Source organism: Nyctibius grandis, chromosome 8, assembly GCF_013368605.1.
Source record: "Nyctibius grandis isolate bNycGra1 chromosome 8, bNycGra1.pri, whole genome shotgun sequence".
NCBI lineage: Eukaryota > Metazoa > Chordata > Aves > Nyctibiiformes > Nyctibiidae > Nyctibius > Nyctibius grandis.
In genome coordinates, this window is record NC_090665.1 from 6,403,213 (window position 1) to 6,422,038 (window position 18,826).

At 36.5% G+C, this 18,826-nt stretch overlaps 1 protein-coding gene across 7 annotated transcripts in view; it reads left to right on the forward strand.

The window, feature by feature from the left end:
- The window catches only part of NLGN1 (neuroligin 1), a 320,967-nt gene that overhangs the window by 87,799 nt on the left and 214,342 nt on the right, over nucleotides 1–18,826 (forward strand). For 4 of the 7 annotated variants that reach the window (XM_068406228.1, XM_068406229.1, XM_068406230.1 and 1 more), the window contains one exon: nucleotides 10,122–10,181. The exons of the other annotated variants lie outside the window; for them this stretch is intronic. In XM_068406228.1, the coding sequence (XP_068262329.1) occupies nucleotides 10,122–10,181 (60 nt within the window). The remainder of the gene's footprint in view (nucleotides 1–10,121; nucleotides 10,182–18,826) is intronic. 7 annotated transcript variants of the gene reach the window in all.

Genomic DNA, 18,826 nt, shown 5'->3' on the forward strand with positions numbered 1-18,826 from the left:
CATGCTCCATTCAGTATAAGGATTTTATCTATCCGTTTGGGAATCCTTAATGTAACATGCAGAGCAAGTCAACTGTAGATTCAAAACAAGCACCATGCTAATATTGAAAACATGTCGAAAAGAAAATTATTTTTCTTATAACAAGTATTTGATCCCACTAATCTTCAAGTGCTGGCTGTGCTGTTCATGTTTTGTGGCTGCTCCATTACTGAGATGTTTTGAGTTTTCCTGACTAAAATTATGCTCTTCTAAAAATACAGTATGTAAATACGAGAAAATAAGCAAGGCAAGGCACTTTTCTGACAACCTTTTACATAAATGCTGCCCCCTCAGTTCTCCCATCACTGTTTCTCGGAGCTATGCACTTTGATTCTGTCAAAAGGTGTGGTAATGAGAGCAGATATAATTATGTTTCTGAAAGCTGGTGACCACAGTCCCAATTAAATGGTCTTTTAAGGAGGCTTTGAAAGCTTTGAATAGTGGAGAAACATTTGACTTGAAGTATCTTCATTCTTTTTAAGATCTAAGTTAATGGAAAGACAGTAGTTCTGGACACCAGGTTATTAGTATCAGTATTCATTATTTTTTTAGTGTATTTCTATTTATATTTCAGTAATGCTCAGAGCTTCAAATCTGTAGAAAGAATCTCTCTGTGTTAAAAAGTCATATAGGAGAACCTGCCTGTATATGTGTGTGTACACATATATCTATATAGCCATATATAACTAAAAGAAATCGTCCTCCTTTACCTTCCAGGAAGAAACTTTGTTGTGTGAATGTTTTAAAACATTTAATATGACTGTACATGCAGATAGATGTGAAGGATCAGAAGTACTATTTCTGCCCTTGAGAGGCAGAAGTAATACAAGAGGAAAACTTAGGCATGGTAAGTAGTGAGAACAAGGAACCACTGTGACTTAGGTACCATCATCAGCGTTAGATAATTGGGAAGTTCTGGCCGTTGCTGAAGACGAGCCTTTACCATTAAGGAAGGAGGGTGCAGATCTGTCTGATTTAGCCTACTGTGAATGACTCTGCATACATGATGTCTGCCTCAGTTGCTCACTATAGAATCAGATTTTCTTTGCACTACTCAAAACACGTCAAGAAATGCGGTGATTTGGATTTAATATGAGGGAATTGAAAGGTTCATCAACAAGGTGCTTTGCCTATAAACTCCCTGCCCCGTGTTTGTGAGGAGAGGGTTGAATTGCAGTCAGCTATACAACACAAAACATTCTCCTCCCTTTTACCACTTTCCTGAATAAGTTCAGCTCTGTGAGGTAGCTGAAGAATTAAGTATTACTGATAGGAGCTTATTCAGAAAATTGAGAAAATAAATCTTGCACATTATTTATGGTCTCTCAGGTATGCAAGAGTGTGGATTTGTAGATGGTGTAATACTGCACAGGTTGCAGTGGTACAGTGAATTATATAGAGCTCAAAGCGTGTGGCTTAAAACCAGATGACATGAAGTACATTGGGGAGAGGGGTGGGAGAACTTATTTCATTCCAAACTCTAAATGAAAATATTATGCACAATTAACTTGATTTTCTCTGCAATGTTCAATTACATGGTTACATGAAGACCATTTTGCTCTGCTATTTAGGCTATGAAACTGGGTCTCAAGAGAGCTGGACTGTATGCTCAGCTGTGCCATAAACAAAACTGTATAGCTGCAGTAACACCAGCCCCTGCAGTTAATAGAATTAGTTGGGGAGAAGCTTTTCCAGCAGAAGGCAGACTGACAGTGTTTGTCCCTAGTAAAGGTGGTTGCTTGTGCAAGAATCCCAAAGCTATCTCCTCTGCCAAGACCACTGTTCCGGGCTAGTTTCTTTTCAGAGAGAGAGATTTGGGGGCAAGATTACAAAGGTTATGTTTATTTGTCCCGTTGTTGTTTTGGGCTGAATCTTTTCCATTCCAGGTCTGAGAACAGAAGGGGAAAATGAAATAAAAAGTAAATTAAGATGGATTTTTTTTTAAGTATGGTTTTAATTATATTTTGGCATTTAAATCAAGAGGTAGCAGAGAATGCTTTCTGATAACATACCTTATTGTTGTAGGTGACCCATCCTACGTGTCTGAAGCAAAATAAAACAAAAAGCACAAAAGCATCAAAAGAGAGAACAAACCTCACCAGTTTTCCCTAAATTGATGGTGGTTTTCTCAGCTGTGTCTCTTTGTATATCCTTATACAAAGGATGCACTTACTGCATCGTGACTCGCACTGTTATTACAGCAACACTATAGACATCTTTGAAAGAAAATGAAGATTAATGTTGATATATTGATGGCAATTGCAAATCTTCATTTTGGAACTGAAAATTTGGATCTCAAAATTCCAAATCTTCAGTTCTATTGCATGAGCTAAATAGGATAATTTTTCTTAAGCTTGTGGTCTTAAAACAAGTTCATATCTCCCTTAAAATTAGGAAGCAATTTGATTATGAGAGCTGAAGAAAATGGATGTAACATTTTATTTGTATGTACACAGACTAAAAAGCAATGCATTTATAAGAAAAGAAAATTTAATTTCATCACAGAGCTTTGGTAGCATGTTCAAGAGATTGAAATTCTATTTGTTGATTAGATTTATTCGCAGAACAGCTGAGGGAAGTTAGAAGTTTGGGATGCTCATTCCTGCTGAACTTTTACTCCTGAGCTGACCTCTTGGCCCAGAGTCAAATAGGAGCAGTTCTGTTAATGGTAGTGGATATATCTTTATATTATTAGGAGATTTAGCTTGTTGACTTCAGAGAACTTACTCGGAGGCTTAAAGTTAAGCATGTGTATGAGTCTTCATTAGGATCTGGATTGTAGTCGTTACCTGTAGAGAGGGAATTGATTCATGATCTGAAAGCTCAGGTGGTGGCACAGCTGTATAATGTTGCATTCAGTTCATTGTAGCAGTGTGTCACCCTGGAATACGAGGATCTGTAAAACAATATGAATTATTAATGCAAATAAAATGTTAAAAGCTGCATGGACTTGTGATATAGGCAAGTGAGGTGGCACTGGAGTGGTAAATGCTGATGATAATGGCCACATAACAGCTTATAAATTGCATTTGTCATGTCTGTTACCCACCCATCCCTCACCTCTGGAGCCTGGTACTCCAGCTGCAGTGTTCCTGGTTAAATGCACGGGCTTTGTTTTTCTGTGTTAACATTGGCCAGCAGAGCCCTGGTCTGTTTGAAGCATCCTTTTCCTCCCATAATTCAATCAGGTGGGACAGCCACTGCTTTATTATGAGCATATGTTCCTTTCCTTACTTCTGCTGGGAAGAAAATAAATTGATGTCTTTCTCTCCTCTCTACAATGTAATTTTTTCCCCCATTGGCTAGACCAGTTGTCAGGGTGATTCGTAAGCTATGATGTCTAGAATAATTATCAGGCTGTGGCTCTTCCACTGGATTGCTTCCTCCTTGTATGAAGTATACTCCATGCATGAGCTGTGCTTTCATTGCAACCCTATAAGGAGTAGCAGGCAGCTCACCTAGGATATTAGTTTTGTATTTTATGGAAAATTAGGAAAAAAAGTACCTGTGCAGGGGCGGAGTGGAGCAGAGCTTTACCCATCCAAAATACTCTGGTGGGATGCTGTAAGGGTGCCCAGTGCAGGCAGACATCCAGAGGGGTAAGGTGTGCACGCTGCGTGCATCTTCAGGGCTGAACTTGTCTGCTGCGTGGATGGGCCCCAGGACACCACGGCTCACCCAGCGAGCTGTATTTATCCTGCCTGCTTGTCTAGTCATGCTGCATGGCTCCAAGTAAGGCATGTAATGTAACCAAAAGCCTTCTAGAAAGGGGATCGGATTTATAGAGTGCCTATTGCAAAGGGAATGGGATTTCAAGAGAGCCTGATACGAAGCTTCATTTGGGCTGCTTTGCACAGGACATGTGAACAAAAAGTGCCTTCACCTCTGAGAATACACTGAATTTCAGGCTGCACCTAAAAAGAGGAAGCAGAGCAGTGAAACTTGACCTACATTCCCAGATTATGATCGCATTTAAGTTCATACAGAACTAGTGTTCAGTAGTGAAGTTCCTTCAGATTTAAGGGAAATCAAGATCTAGCCAGTGTGATTAATCTTGTGAATAAAAATGTTCGGGATTAGATATTCTGTGTGATGCTTCAGCAACATGCTGTTGTAAAAGACACAGCGGGAGTAAGTCTTGGAGTGTCAGAATAGCTGCTTTAGTGACAAAGCATTTGTACGTGTAAATTTTCAAAGTAAGTTGGCAACCCTTTTGTGGGTTCAATTTGCACCTGCCATTCACTTGCAGATGCAAATTTGAGTTACTTGCAGCTCTAATTACAGTACTTGATTGTCATCACAAATCAGGGAGTAAGATGTGAAATGACTGAGGTTTGTGCCATCATTTGTTGTTAAAACGTGAGTGCAAATGTTATCATCAAAAAGCAAAGTCGACCAGGGCTTTGCCCTGCTGATACACTCTACAAATAACTACAATATGGAAATAAAAGGAATTTAAAGGGGAAAAATAACAAGGAAAGGAGTGAGCATGTGGTGAAAGTGAGACAGCGATAAGGGAAAATATAAAGTAGATTTTGTCTATTGCAACAAAGTATGATAATAGAGATACTTTTTCAGTTAAGTGTTTCTTAAGACCCAGCTGCCATTTTTACCTTCCAAATCCCTTTTCTGTAAAGAATTCTAGTCATTTATTTTTGCTGACAGCTTTCTAATGTTCGAATGAAAGATGATGATTTTATGAAATTATTCACCAGATTACTATTATGGTGTATCTTTCCGATTTGTCGTTACATTTATAAGAAAAATTATTATATAGTTATGTTTTAATTTCAACATACAAGAATCTGATTTTTGAATTTTCTTCACTGAAAATGTTGAGGTCTGAAAATTGTTAATTATAAATTATCATTAATTTCTTTTAAATTAAAACCAGGAGATAGGTACAACATGTTATTGTGCCTCAGCTAACATCTGCTAGACTGATAATTCAGCACAAATTTTTTTTTAGTTGGAGAGTCTGTTGCATAAAAATGTTAGTTGAAATAACAAAGGATTGGTTATTTTATATTTGGATCTGAGGGTAGGGCCTAAAAAGGTGAAGTAATTTCACTTCACAGATCTTCAATGCTCAAACAAAAGACGAGCTAATGAAGAATAGCAATGGATGGATGGAGGCACTTATCTAAGCTTAAAGATAAATATGTAACTGTATCTAACATGTGCACTACCAGATTCCATGGTGTTGCAACCCACTTAGTGAATTTTTCTAATACCTGTATTATTTCAGCAGTCGGCCTTAATCTCATCTCTTTCCCTTTTTATTGAATAGACACCTTAACTCGAAGAATGATTATTACTATGGAGATTTCTAAATTGCTAGATCCATGGAGTCTACTTAACCTAATGTAAAAGGTCCTTTTTTAATTTTCCACTTTTCTCATTACCGAAGGAGAACATTTTGGCCTGAACAATGGCTGTATACATAAGCACAGATTTATTAAGTTTAGAGGATTTGTACTGTTGTTTTACGAAATGGTGTCAACTTGCAGTATGACTTTTTTATGATTAATAGCTTTCCCAGGCCAAAAAGCTAATGACATCCACAACTTCTGTGCCTCCCACACACGTACGGTCCAAAAGGCCACAGATAATTTCTGCTGAATCAAGACCACAGAGAATTTATAATCAGCTTTTTAATGTATTTGGGAGCTAAAGGACCTTAGTCCTTCATCAAAAGGAATGATAAAAACCAGAATTAATATGACTGGACTTTAATTATTTCTGAGTGCATAATTACTCTTTAGCTAACTGGACAGGAGGTATGTTATTTCTCTTACTTTGAGCAAAGGAAAGCCATCTGCAAGCATACAGTAGTCAAATATCAAGATTTTTAAAATGCATCATGTTACTTAGCATTGATTGCAATGCAAATAGAATAAATATTTGAATAATACTTTAAATAATGTAGGAACTATTTTTAAAGTAAACGAGTAGAGGGTTCGTTAGGAGTTCCTCAGCACATCGCATTCCTTTAGCTTTTGCAGCAAGACTATTCCTTGCCTTTAGGAGACATAAAATGCGGTAATTGCTGCTTCCCCTTTTTAAACTGACTTAGGGGTCTACTTCCCATTAGCATTAATGAGAGCTATGGGTATGCAGCAACATGAGACTAAACCTTAGAGAGCCTCTTGATAAGCAAATCATCTTTGCATCAGCATTTTAGAGGCTTTAGTATCCTCTTTTCCCCCCATTATTTATGGTACCTGATTACTTTGTTGATATTTAGCTAAGGTTTATGTAACAAATATTAAAATTTAGGCCAGCGCAATAAGGCAGCGTATCTATTATGTCTTAAACATAGCAAAACAGTCTTTTTGTAATGGATGCCCAGTTTTGTAAGTGAAATGCTCAAAGAGGAGCAATAAGTGAGCCTTCACGGAAGGTGAAGAGAAGCTACAGGGGAACAACAGTGGAAAGTCATTGTGGACAAAAGACTTGGCAATCATAATTCTATAAAATGTATACTCTTTTTTTGTTTCTTTGGCTCCTAGTCCCTCATGTCTTAATATCAGTATTTTTAAAATTAGTTTCTCTTACCTGAAAAGAATATTAAAATGATGGAAGAACCCTAAAGAATCACATACTGAATAACAGTCAGAGCTAAAGAAATAAATCTAGTTGAGGAATACATTTAATTTACAAAATCATAAACTTTCTGTAGAATATTTATTCAAACCTGCAGAAAATAACTGAGAATTATACACCTACTAAGCAATTTCAGTCATGATTTATTTTTACTTAAAAAGGCTATTGCTGTTACATTTTGTAGGATCTTTCCATAATATTTTATTTTGTTTATCTGATATGGTTTCAGCATGTTTTCCCATGTAAGGACTCAAGACATTCTTTATGATCATACAGACACAGCGATGCTCTTAGTCAGTGTAGTCTCTTATCCAGAGAACCAGAAGCAAAAACCATTCCTTACTGATTTTAGAATGAGAATTACTGATGAAACGAGTGCAAGTCTAATCCAGAACTTCTCTTAATACTGCGTTCGTGATTTCAGAAAATTTCTTCAGCAGCCATACATGAAACAGGCAACACAGAACATAAGCAGTCAAGCTCAGAGCTCTGCTTCCTCTTTGAGGGTTCAAGATTGAACACTCGATGTTGCTGTATGCCATCTTAGACAGCTATGTGCACGATGGGTCTTGAGCTGGTGTTTCTTTTAGGGATTGCAGAGCAATTTACAAATGCAAATTAAGTTTTGCAGCATCCCTGTATGTACAGGCAAAGTACAGATAATAGGTAAGTAGTTTCACGCCTGGTGCATGAGGACCAAACTCTGCTTTGGTTTCTGGACCTCAGAGAGCATTGTAACTCCGGGAAGCAGAAAATCTGTCTGAAGCGTTTTGGTCTAAGTTTCTCCAAGCTAGCTGTTGCTGAGGTGTAATGAATGTTGTCCATTATATTTGCAAACTGGAGCGAACTGTGGCAGAAACCATGTCCCATCTCTTCCTCAATACAATGCTGTTAGTCATGCCTGATGGGTCTGCCACATGCCTCCATGCCAACAGGAAGGACGAGTCCTCCTGCCTAGGGGATGTGGCAAGCAGAGCCCCTGTCTTGTGAAATAGATATACAGCTGTGTCAGAAAGCATGTTTAATCTATGACAGCTTAAAAATAGGTCAGCCCCTTTGCAAAAGGAATTGTTTATAATGTGTATTCCAGCGTGATTATGAGGAAGATTGATTTTTTTTTTTTATGGTTTTCAGAGAAACAACTGTATAAATACTGAAGTTACCCAGGTTAGTTTTAGTAGCTAGCCTCAATTATGTTGCACTGTATTGTGTAATCAGAGATAGTATGATATCAGTCATTTGCACTGAGGTGTTTGATGCACTGTGTAACTGCTGTTGAAATCTGGAAGTGTGATCTATACAAAATACCTCACAAAGGCCAGCTATTAAAAAAAAGTAACATTCATTGTCTTGGTTTCATCCAGAAAAGAAGTTGCCCCTCTCTGCACAAGTTATTTGGAGAAATGTGTGCTGTGTGCCTTTCTGGATGCTACTTTGTTCCTTTCTAGTGACTTTTAAAAATGTAAAAGATAACCAGAAGCCATTAAAAATGTGTATGTATATTTATCTTTGTCTGTGGCTGGCTCTCCATTATTAAGTGCATAGCTCCGTCAGTGCATAGTTCTTGGAATTTTAAGTCCATTCTTCCTGTTCACTGTGATGGAAACTCACCATGAAATTATTATTACTCTTTGCATACATCTTTTACTTTTCTGGTTTTATTCTTTCTGAAGTAAAGTTGCTATGGTATGAGAATGATGGGCAGCAAGACATTTGAATGTGTGTATTTGAATAGGGTCTCATTATCTAGATACTATATATTGTAAAGATTACATTCAAGGCTTGTATTAGGAATAGCTATTGCATTCACCAAGGCTCTACTAAACAGAATGATTGTTGCAGATGTGACTATAAAAATGCTCGTGTTTAATTTATGATGTATAATTCTAGTGTTCTGTATTTAGAATGAGTTTAAAACTATACTCCTGACTGATGCGGTAATTAAGGTATTCAGGTTTGGTTTTCAATAATATGGTCCAGTTTCTACATTCACAGTTAAAATCTCATGGTACTTCATGGGTTGTTTCTGTTTCTCAAATCCATGCACCTGATACAAACATTTTATGAAATTTTTTTTAAATGCATTACTCAGATACATGTTTTTTTGCCTATAAACGACAGGTTTGATGCTGAATGACTAATATCCTGTAAAATAATAGAGCTGGAGAGAGCTTTTCAAATACAAATGTTTTAATACTCCATAATGCTTAGAGTTAATGCATGTCTCTTGCCTACATCTACTGCAAATATCAACACATACTGTTCATCTCTCTTTTTGTTGTTGTTTTTGTCTATTGCTATTTTATGCATGAGAAAGTTCTTGTTTTCTACTCTGTGCTTGGCTGGCTCTTTCTTTTTTTCTTACTTAGTCCTGTGTTTGTACTGATTGCTTTTTTGCATGCAAATTACAGAATGTCATGGAAATGAGAGAGCTCTGAAAAAAAAAGGAAAGATAATGCTGAGTTCCAACTGTCTTTTGTTTGTGCGTAAGTGTGTAAAATATATGACGTGGAAATATTTTCAGAATAGCCTTTGACTTTCCTCCTGGTGTATATTTGTATTACTCAGTAAAGGAGCAGGCACTTTTCCCATTGGAAAATATGATGAATCTATTAATTGTTGTTAATAACACAGGTGCTGGGCATGAAAGAATTTTATCTTGCCATCCATTTATAGAAATAAGGAATTACGATACTGTGTATCTTGCCTAAGCTAAACCTTCAATTCCATCTTCAATGCAACTTTTGTACACTGTGCACGAAACCCTGGCCCCATTGAAATCAATGGCAAAAATAACTGTCTTCAGTTGGTCTAGGATTTCACTCTCGTTTCTAGTTTACATATGGATTTTCATGTTTCTTTACAAATATCTCAGCAGGTAGTCAAAGGTTTCAAGGGAATCTACAGTTCTGTTTAAAAGAGAATGTAATGAGTGTGCCAAAAAAAAAGAAAAAAGAAAAAAAAGCCAAACCCATGCTTATCTTTGTAAAGCATGAGCTTAAATGGGTTGAACTTAGCAATGTGAATTAGCATTTCACAGAAAATATTGTTTGAACCAACTGTCAAGACATTTATTAGCCACCTTATTGCATCAAATGCGAGAGGTAATCTGGCAGTTCTTGTCTCCCCTATTCCTAATAACAACAAAAAACAATTAAATTAAGGAATAAATATAGTTTGTGGTGGGTATGCTTTTAGTAAACAAGATTTGATTCTTCATTTAAAAACAATAAAGCAGTGGGCACTCTTTGATTCTTGTGCTAGATGTTTCTAATAGCCATACCCCTTAGGGAAGGTTTTGCTGTAATGTTTGAAAAACGTAATGAAAAATTTGTTGTTATAAACTAAGATTTCCCTCCGTGCAAATGTTTTTCTTGAAACATCCATGGGAATTTAATATTCACTGTTTTTTTTCCTCAGTCTTGTATATTCTTGAATTGTCTTTTTTCCTCCATTTTCTCCGTTCTCAATCCTAGGTCCCCTTACAAAGAAACAGACAGATGATTTAGGTGATAATGACGGTGCTGAAGATGAAGGTATTTTTTTGCCACCAAACTGATTTGCATGACAAGGATCCCTGAAAATCTTTTTCTCCCCTCTTTTTTTTTGACTTCTTGTCTTCTTTTGAAGAGTTTTTGTTTTTAATTCCCATTTTTGATGTGTTTTGTCTTCTTGCTTGTTGTTATACATATTTTTAATTTTTTAAAAGAAAGAATGTTGTTAAGTTCTACGTTTTGATACAAAAAAAGTAACAATATTTAAAGAGGAGGGTTTTTTGTTTTCTTGAAATGGACTTTTGATATGTTGCATCCCACCTTTTGACTGAATTTTGTCCATACTATTTAAACTAACACTCTTTTAAAGTTTCTCTGTACACCTTTTTGCATGTTTTCTAACCCTATGTATTTCACCAAGTACGAAGATGTTTCTTTTTTCACTGACCTCGGTTTGATAAACATATAAAATGTTGTGTTCATAAAAGGGAAAATATAGAACATTCTTGGAAAGTGTCTCTTAAGCAACTGAATTTCCCCAAATACAAAACCTTCTGCATTTACATTGCCGTGAACAAATATAAATAAATGCAAGAGTCCCCCACCTCCCTGTAGAAGAGAGGTAGCCCTAGAATGGTGGGCAGTATTTGCAGTTGATGAGGCTCTGAGGAGCACCAGTGAATTCAGTGCAGCTAATCTGATGTCATCTAAAGGAATATGATCCCTTCTGTTTTCTACAAGCATATAAAGATGCCTATGTGCTTGTGCTGACCCTTAGAAAACCCTATTACCAAGTAAAATGGAAAGTTTGAAATGTCAAGCATATTATTCTGTTTATGAATTATGTCTGTTAATCACATAAGGTATGCAGATTTGATATTTTTTCAGGGCTATGAAAATGGTAACAAGAGGCTCTTTCTCCTGAGCAGTCTCTTCCCTTCAAGTCAATGTTCTTCAAAATTCTGAATCTTAAACACATACTTTGTATATTTTATGGTCAATGAGTAAAACAAATTACAATGTAAGATGGTAGAGTTTCTACTTACTTCTCTGTTACTATCTGAGGGCTTTTTTTGCCAGATGCTAGGATGAAGCTTAACTTGTAAACTGCAAGGCTCTTAATTAAGAAATTTTTCATCACACAGAACATTAACTGTTTTACTCAGAAACATGCAGTCTTATCACAAAAGATGAAGGAAGGCAAATACGAGCATTTAACTTCATAACCAATAACTGAACAGAGACTTTACAAATAAACCCACAAATTTAATCTTGTCTGATTTACAGTCCTCTGCTGAAGGTGTAAGTTATACATATGAATGAAAGCCCACCAGCTGGCCCAAGATTTGAAAGAAGAAACTAATTAAAAACCTCCTTTGAAAGCGCTCTCATTATTCAGAGCTAAGTATGATAATTCAGATCCACTTAGCTCTGTGAGGCCAAGTCATTTTTACAGTAGTTCATGACAAAATATTGCAAGGGATGTTCTTGTGTATTTTCCAAGACCTGTGATATTGAATTAGCCATTGTAAAAGTTACTCTGTCTTGTTTTAACAATATGTATTAAGAAACCATTTAAAACCTGGGTTATTCATCCAGTGGGCCTTAATGGCTCTCCTAAATTGCTGTATAATTGCCAAGACAGATGCTAATGTCTTAACATTTGTTGAGTCCATCTCTGCTTAGGCACACTTAAAAGAGACTACTTAGTTTGCTAAAATTCAGCAGTGGTTGCTATCAGAAAGCAGTTTAGTACGTAGAGTCGGATGAGAGCAGGGATTTCAGTCTTTGGACAAGTGTCCATGTCAGAGAAAACCTGTCTCCCACATTGACAATTGTAGGGGAAAGAGAAAGAAAGGGCTGTAAGAACACACCAGTCAAACTAGGGGGAAGAAACACATTTACAACATTAATAAATCTCTGTAATTTATAGGACTGGGATTAATTTTCTCTGGCATACAAGTGACAGTTTTGTTCTCCTTTCTGTGCCAATAGAAGAATGCAGGCAGTAATTAGATTTTCACTGCTTCTGAGAATCACAGAGAGACAGGGCGAATTTAAATTTTTATGATCAGTAGACACTGAAGGCTGCTGGGATGTCTGCTGGGTTGGTAGAAACCCTGTCTGCTGAGGCCCTGCGTTCCACTGTCCCTCAGTGGAGGAGCAGTATCAGATGACCTGACCTGCCTTTTGTGAACCTGCTGTTTCTGCATTGGAGTTCTGGCACTTGTTGCATATGCAGAACTGAAGAGTTCACAAACTTCAAGTCATATATATTTGAGTATGAGTAACAGGAAAGAGAGAGACAAAGCAAAAAGCCACCTTAGCTGTCTAGATTTCTCTAACCTGTCCATCAAACCCTTCACATTTTCCAGTAAGGTAGTGTTTACTCAATATAAAAATCTACAAATGAATAACGGGACAAAATAAAACAAATACCAAACTGAATGAATGGTGAAGTGAGAATATTACAGAGACTGGGCTATACATGTTGAAAAAGAACCATGTCAGGTACCCATAGAATCCATGCTACATAAACAGTGTCCAGTGATTTCTAAAATGCCCAGGATGGTCTCTGTATTAAGAAATTCAGAGCTCCTATGTCCATTTCTTGTATTATGCCTTTCCTGAAGAAAAATCTTTCATAGCAGCTTCTTGGATCAAATGCCTGGAAAGTGCTCTGTATAGTGTCATTCGAACATCAGAGTTTGATTAGAAAATTTCGTTTTAAAACAGTGTTCAATAATCCTACTCCCATCTGCTGCTACGTGTCACTACCACAGTATTGCGGTCCAAACCTTGCCAGCATAAGCACTGGAATCAGTAATCAAACTTGGATCTCTGGTATGTGCTGCAACCAGTAGACCAGGCTTAATTAGATCATTTTTCATTTTTGTTTTCAAAGGACCCAAAGGCAGTAGTGCACATTACCAGCTAATGATCTGCAAATTTGCTGTTTAAAAAATGAAGGTGTTTTCGAATTCTATGAATGTGAAATGTGTGAAAAGTAAAAAATTATATAAGAGTCTTTTTTCCCCAGTCTGGATGTATTCTTGTTTCTATTTAACCTTTTCCTGTCTACACTTGAAATTGCTTACCTGTTTTTCTATAAGTATTGAACTAGTTAAGCAGGCACCAAAAACAAGAGTGGCAAAAGCACCTGCAACCAGTGAGCATTGGGGCTTTCCCTTTTTATAGCAGTGGTGGATTTGCCTATTTGCTGACATGCAGGTAAGCAGCATCTAGTGTAGATGCAAGATTTCAGTTGCTCAGCAGCTGAATAAACTGGACCTTCCCCAGTCTAGAAACAAGCCTTGGGTTAAGAAAATAAAATATTTTAATTAGTCTTAATTTTGGTAAGGTAATAGCAAAAAAACAGTGACTCTTTATGCACTCTTAGTTCCTATATGCTAAAATCCTTAGCATGACTTAAAATACAGCAACACAAATCATTGATCAGCCTATGTACTCAGGGATCAGAACTGAACTTCTAGGTAGTTAGTGCTGTACGAAATATCCATGAAGGATTGCTCACAAAAGAAATTCTTCTCATCCACCGTTCTGTCATACACACCTTACCTAGCACATCAATCTGTCAGTCTTGGATCCTTATTTAGTCCCCAGTGCTATCTGAGCATCTCTGGTTTTAATGTATTCAGTCTCACAGCATCTCTCTGCAATAGAGGAATGCTATTATTCCATTTTTAGAAACGAGGAATACAGACGCTAAGTTTGAGGAATGCAGACACCATGTCCATAGTAAAGCAGGGAACTGAGAGTTTGTGCCTCAGAAGCGGGGTCTGCACTGTAATTGCTAGATGTTTTTACTCTTCCCTTCTCCGTTTCAATGTCTCTTGTGAAAAAGGAGACAGATTAGGAACAGATGTTACTGTTTGTTCACAGGCTGTAACTGTGATGATTCTGATCATTTAGTCTGGTGCTCTGTCTTACATGGGCTATTGGACTTCATTGACTGAAGGAAGTTCTTGGTCCAGAGCATGTTTTAAATCAAAACAAACAAAAATCCACTCAAATTTTAAATTACTAATGATGCAGAAGCCATCTGCAAATCCCTCCTTATGCTTAACAGACTGTAGCGTCATTGGTGCAAAAGAGCACGTTTCAGAATTGAGGATCTTCTCAAAAAAAACCTTATCACTCCATTAGTATTAAAATAGACTAGATTGCTAAGTTTAGCATTTCATCTGCTTTCAACTGTCATGGTAAGAAACAGGGAGAGAAACAATCTTTTTGTCTGGCACTAGTACATTTTCAGACTTCAGAGATCAGTAAACAGCAGAACACATTTGTCTACCTCGCAAAGCAACCAGCCTTAATTATAGCCTCTAATGAGTTCCAGCCAGGCTGGAGTAGTGCAGATCTTACTACTTTGGGCGAACTTATTGACTGATACACATAGACATATTCATGATTCCTGCTCATCATGTCACCCATTCACGTTAGCTCTGTGATTCCAACTCCCAGGTACAGATTCCAATGTCACTTGTGTAATTAAATTTTTCTGATTATATTTTCCCTTTACACCAAGAACCTCAGTTCAGATTATCTTGAATTTTTGTGGTGACATTATTAATACTTGAAAACATGCATAGTAAAAATTCTGTCAGACCTTTAATTTAAGCACCTATTTGGGGCTCTGTTATACTTTTAGCACTGCCAAGCATTGCTTCTACAATGTAAAGTCTGTCAGCTTTTACATTTCTAACCATCATTATTTAATAGTTTAAAATTGCTACCTACTTGGCTATTGAGGTCCTACTGTAATGAGAATCTGCTCCAGGTGCTTACCTGTAAAAGCATAGGCTTTTTTTAATGTTAAAATATACATTCATACAGTCCTCCATCAGGATCTCAAATCACTTTCAGGTAAAGGTAGTCAAGTGTTTAAGTATTTAAGGCCAGGTTGGATGAGGCTTTGAGCAACCTGGTCTAGAGGAAAGGTGTCCCTGCCTGTGGCAGGGGGGTTGGAACTAGATGATCTTTAAGGTCCCTTCCAACCCAAACCATTCTATGGTTCTATGATTCTAAGTGTTTGAGAGTGCACAAAAAGATCCATTGGTTTCACAGATACAAAACCAAACAAAAATTCTATTTCCCTGAAACTTGATGGGTGCAGGCTGTATTTTAAAGTATGAAACATGTCTAGAACTTTGCTGCTGCTCCTAATAGAAGTTCAGTAGGTACTTTAATATAGTCTCAGGACATCTAGTTTTATGTCACATGTTAAAAACATGACATTAATGGATGTTTACATATTAGCACTGATAAGTGCACTAGCTTATTAAAATAGCAGTGCAACTGTGAGGCAGCTGATAGATTTGAATGGAAAGGTTAAAATACTTTCAAAAGGCTTTTAAATGATTAAGAGTTGCCCTGATGTATACCAGGCTGTACTTAAATATTTTAGGACAAAAGCTTATGGAAGAGCTACACATATATCCATATAATATCCATAAGGAACACAGATTTTACAGTAACCAATCTAGAAGTTTTCCACTGTTCCAGTGCTGTTTTGTGTTAAAAAAAATTTACTTAGTACTCTACATCAAAATATCATGATTTTTTATAGCATTTAGAAAAACACTACTTGTGATATCTGTGCTAAACTAATTATATTTTTGTGCTAAGTTGTCTCCAGGTAGGCTTTCTCCCTTTCCCTTTTTGGTTTCCCTGCAAATTATACTTAAGTCACGTGGCCAATTCACATCAGCCTCAAATCACTGAAGCTATAGTTATGTTTTGTTATATACTACAATTGTGGCTGGTATTCACAGCCAGACTTGGTTCCCTGTTGTATTATGTGACAAACATAGAATAAAAGACAGCCGTGTTCCTAAATTGCCTGTAATGTAATTAAGACCAGACATAAAGACGAGATGCAACAAACATTAGAAAGGTACAGAAGAGACGAGATGATGGAAATCATAACAAGAAAGCTCATGTATATGTCATATAAATAAGATCATTCTCTGCCATACAGTAAGACCGACTTAGATGTTTTATGAACTAGCAATTTAAAGCCAAACAAATCACAGCACTCAAAACTTATCTTCTGGGTGAATAAAAGCAGAACAGAATTGATCTGAGAAGGATTTTGAACAGCACTATCCCTGCATATGTCTTTGAAAATGTTCATGTGTCTGGTTTTTATTTAAAGCAACACTTAATAAAATGTAATTAAAAGTACAGTACACAACTAACTTAAATCAGTTTGTAAATCTACAATTCTTGGCAGAATTGCCACATTTGCACCCCAATTCTTCAGGCTCAGAATGAGCTACTTCCACAAATAACTATTAATCTTCATCTATGAATAGCTATTAATCTGTGTAAGAAAGTGTAACTGCATTACTGCGACCACGCCAGCACATGCACACAAAGGACTGATGGCATCTTGTAGGAAAAAATGACTTCTCAGATCATTTAGGGTCAGGTTTTGGAAAGTATCTGAGTGCAAAAATGTCAGTTCTTTGAGTTGTACACTTAAGTCGAATAAGCACTTTTGAGAAGTGCATCTTTCTGCCACTTTTATATCAATACGGAGTTTCTCCTCACAGAGTATTATCTTAATACTTCCTCCATGTTAATTTTAAAGGATGATAGTTTTCATGGGGGAACATTTACTCTCTTCCAGGTAGGAATCAATTCTTGATTATGATCTGATTTTTTTGTTCTCTTCCTTCGATCTTATTATTTAGTAACATCCACTAGTTAATAACACCTGTACTTAGACAGTACTCTCCCAGCTGAATATTTGCACCTTTCAAATATTCCTAGCTATAGACTGTAATTGATATGAAACCACTGACTATGAGACCAAAATGCAGTGATCCCTCTTCTTCACTTGAAGAGGTCCATAGCTTCTATATAATCCATAGCCCAGAGTCCCACTAGCCTCAGCTGAGTACTGCAGAACCTCACAGATGTCTCCAGTACTAGATTACTGCCTAAAAAACAGAGAAGCACAATTTTTCTTTTGTAGAAGGGATTTCTCTTAAGACTGATGACTTTGGCAAAGCAGCATGAGGAAAATTCATACTGCATGTCATCTGCTCTGACATGGCACATAGGCAGAGCTGAAAATTAGTCTTTTTTTATCTGTCTGTAATCTTTGCAAGAATATTAGTAGTAGGAAATAATAAAAGTATGGTATAGACAGAATTTACTCAGGGAATCACTTCTTTATATGTCAGATTTTACTCATGAATGTGTGCTTCCTTTCCCAAATAAAGGACACCCATTCTTTTCTAAACATCGCAATATTATTTTCCAGATAAACAGGCCAGTACTACCAACATTTCATTACTGTTCACAGTTGGTGCTCTGTAATTCTATGTAATTTTAATTAAAGAAGAATTCTGAGACAGTCTCCCCCTGTGCTACCACCAAGCATACAATTAACTGTGTACAATTTCTGCTGGGAACAGTCACAGAGTGATTTCAGATTAATAATTTATTATTACTTCCACATTTATATCTAAGAAAAAAAATAGACTATGAACAAATGATCTACTGAAAACAGTATATGCATCTGAAAACACTTTTTCCTCTGTGTAGATTTTAAAACTCGGGAGCTCATAATTCTATCCTATGGACAATGAAGATAAATAATCTCCTTAGTTTTACACTCTGAAAATTGCATGTTGGAAAGCCTTTACTATGCTCGAGTGAGGAAAGCAATACAAGCAATTTCATGCACAACCTTTTGTCATCCTTTTGGTCTTGAATAAATGATTGTTCTAGTACTTCCAATATTGAAGATTCAATTTCTGATCTTGACTGTTCTGGATTTTCTTCAAATTAGAATTGATATCAAAATAATAATAGCAACTAGCTTTCTATGAACGGACACATCTGTGCTGATCTTTTTCAGCAAATTCAAAAATCAGGGCTTTTAGTGTAACTGCCCTCACCTAGTTGTCTTTACAGTGCTTCAAAAAATTATTCAAACAATGCTGCGAAGAGCTTACTTATACTTCTGAGATTTCTTCAAAAGCTGAAGTGAGTAATCAGGGAAGTGACTTGAATACTGTCATAATGACAAAAAATGTCTTCAAATCAGAATATGCAGTACAGTTCCTCATTGGGAAGTTTTCATATGCTCTCTTGCTATTGTCTTTCTTGATTTTTAGGGACTATTAGAATGGTATATTATGACTTGGGCAGTAGAAGAGACTCGGGCACCTAGTAAATGAGATTAAAATACAGTTTAATCCAGGTGTAAAACTTTAAATTTACACCTTAGCCAATTTCTTTCCAGTCCAACAGAAAGAATCTTTTAAAAAAATATATTATCCCATCACTAACTGTTACTCTGAGTTGGTACTTAAGAAGAACTTTCCTCCCAAGGATCAGCGGTGTTCAGATATTAAAAATTTCATTCTGAGTAGATGCATCAATTTGCAAATATGACTATTTTGAGGGAGGGAGGGACGGATACCCAAATCAATGTCTTCTTTAAAAAGAAACTCAATATGTCAATATCTAATTTTGTGGTCTGACAGAATGGCAAAGCTTCTGAGATTTAAAAATTGTTACCTGCATTCGGTGTCACTTTTGAGAACCTTACAATTTGTTTGAATGCAGGGTGGGGATTTATAAGTATTGTTCCAGGCAGCTTTTTTTTCAGCTATAACATACAGTCCTTTTCACAATTTACTAAAATA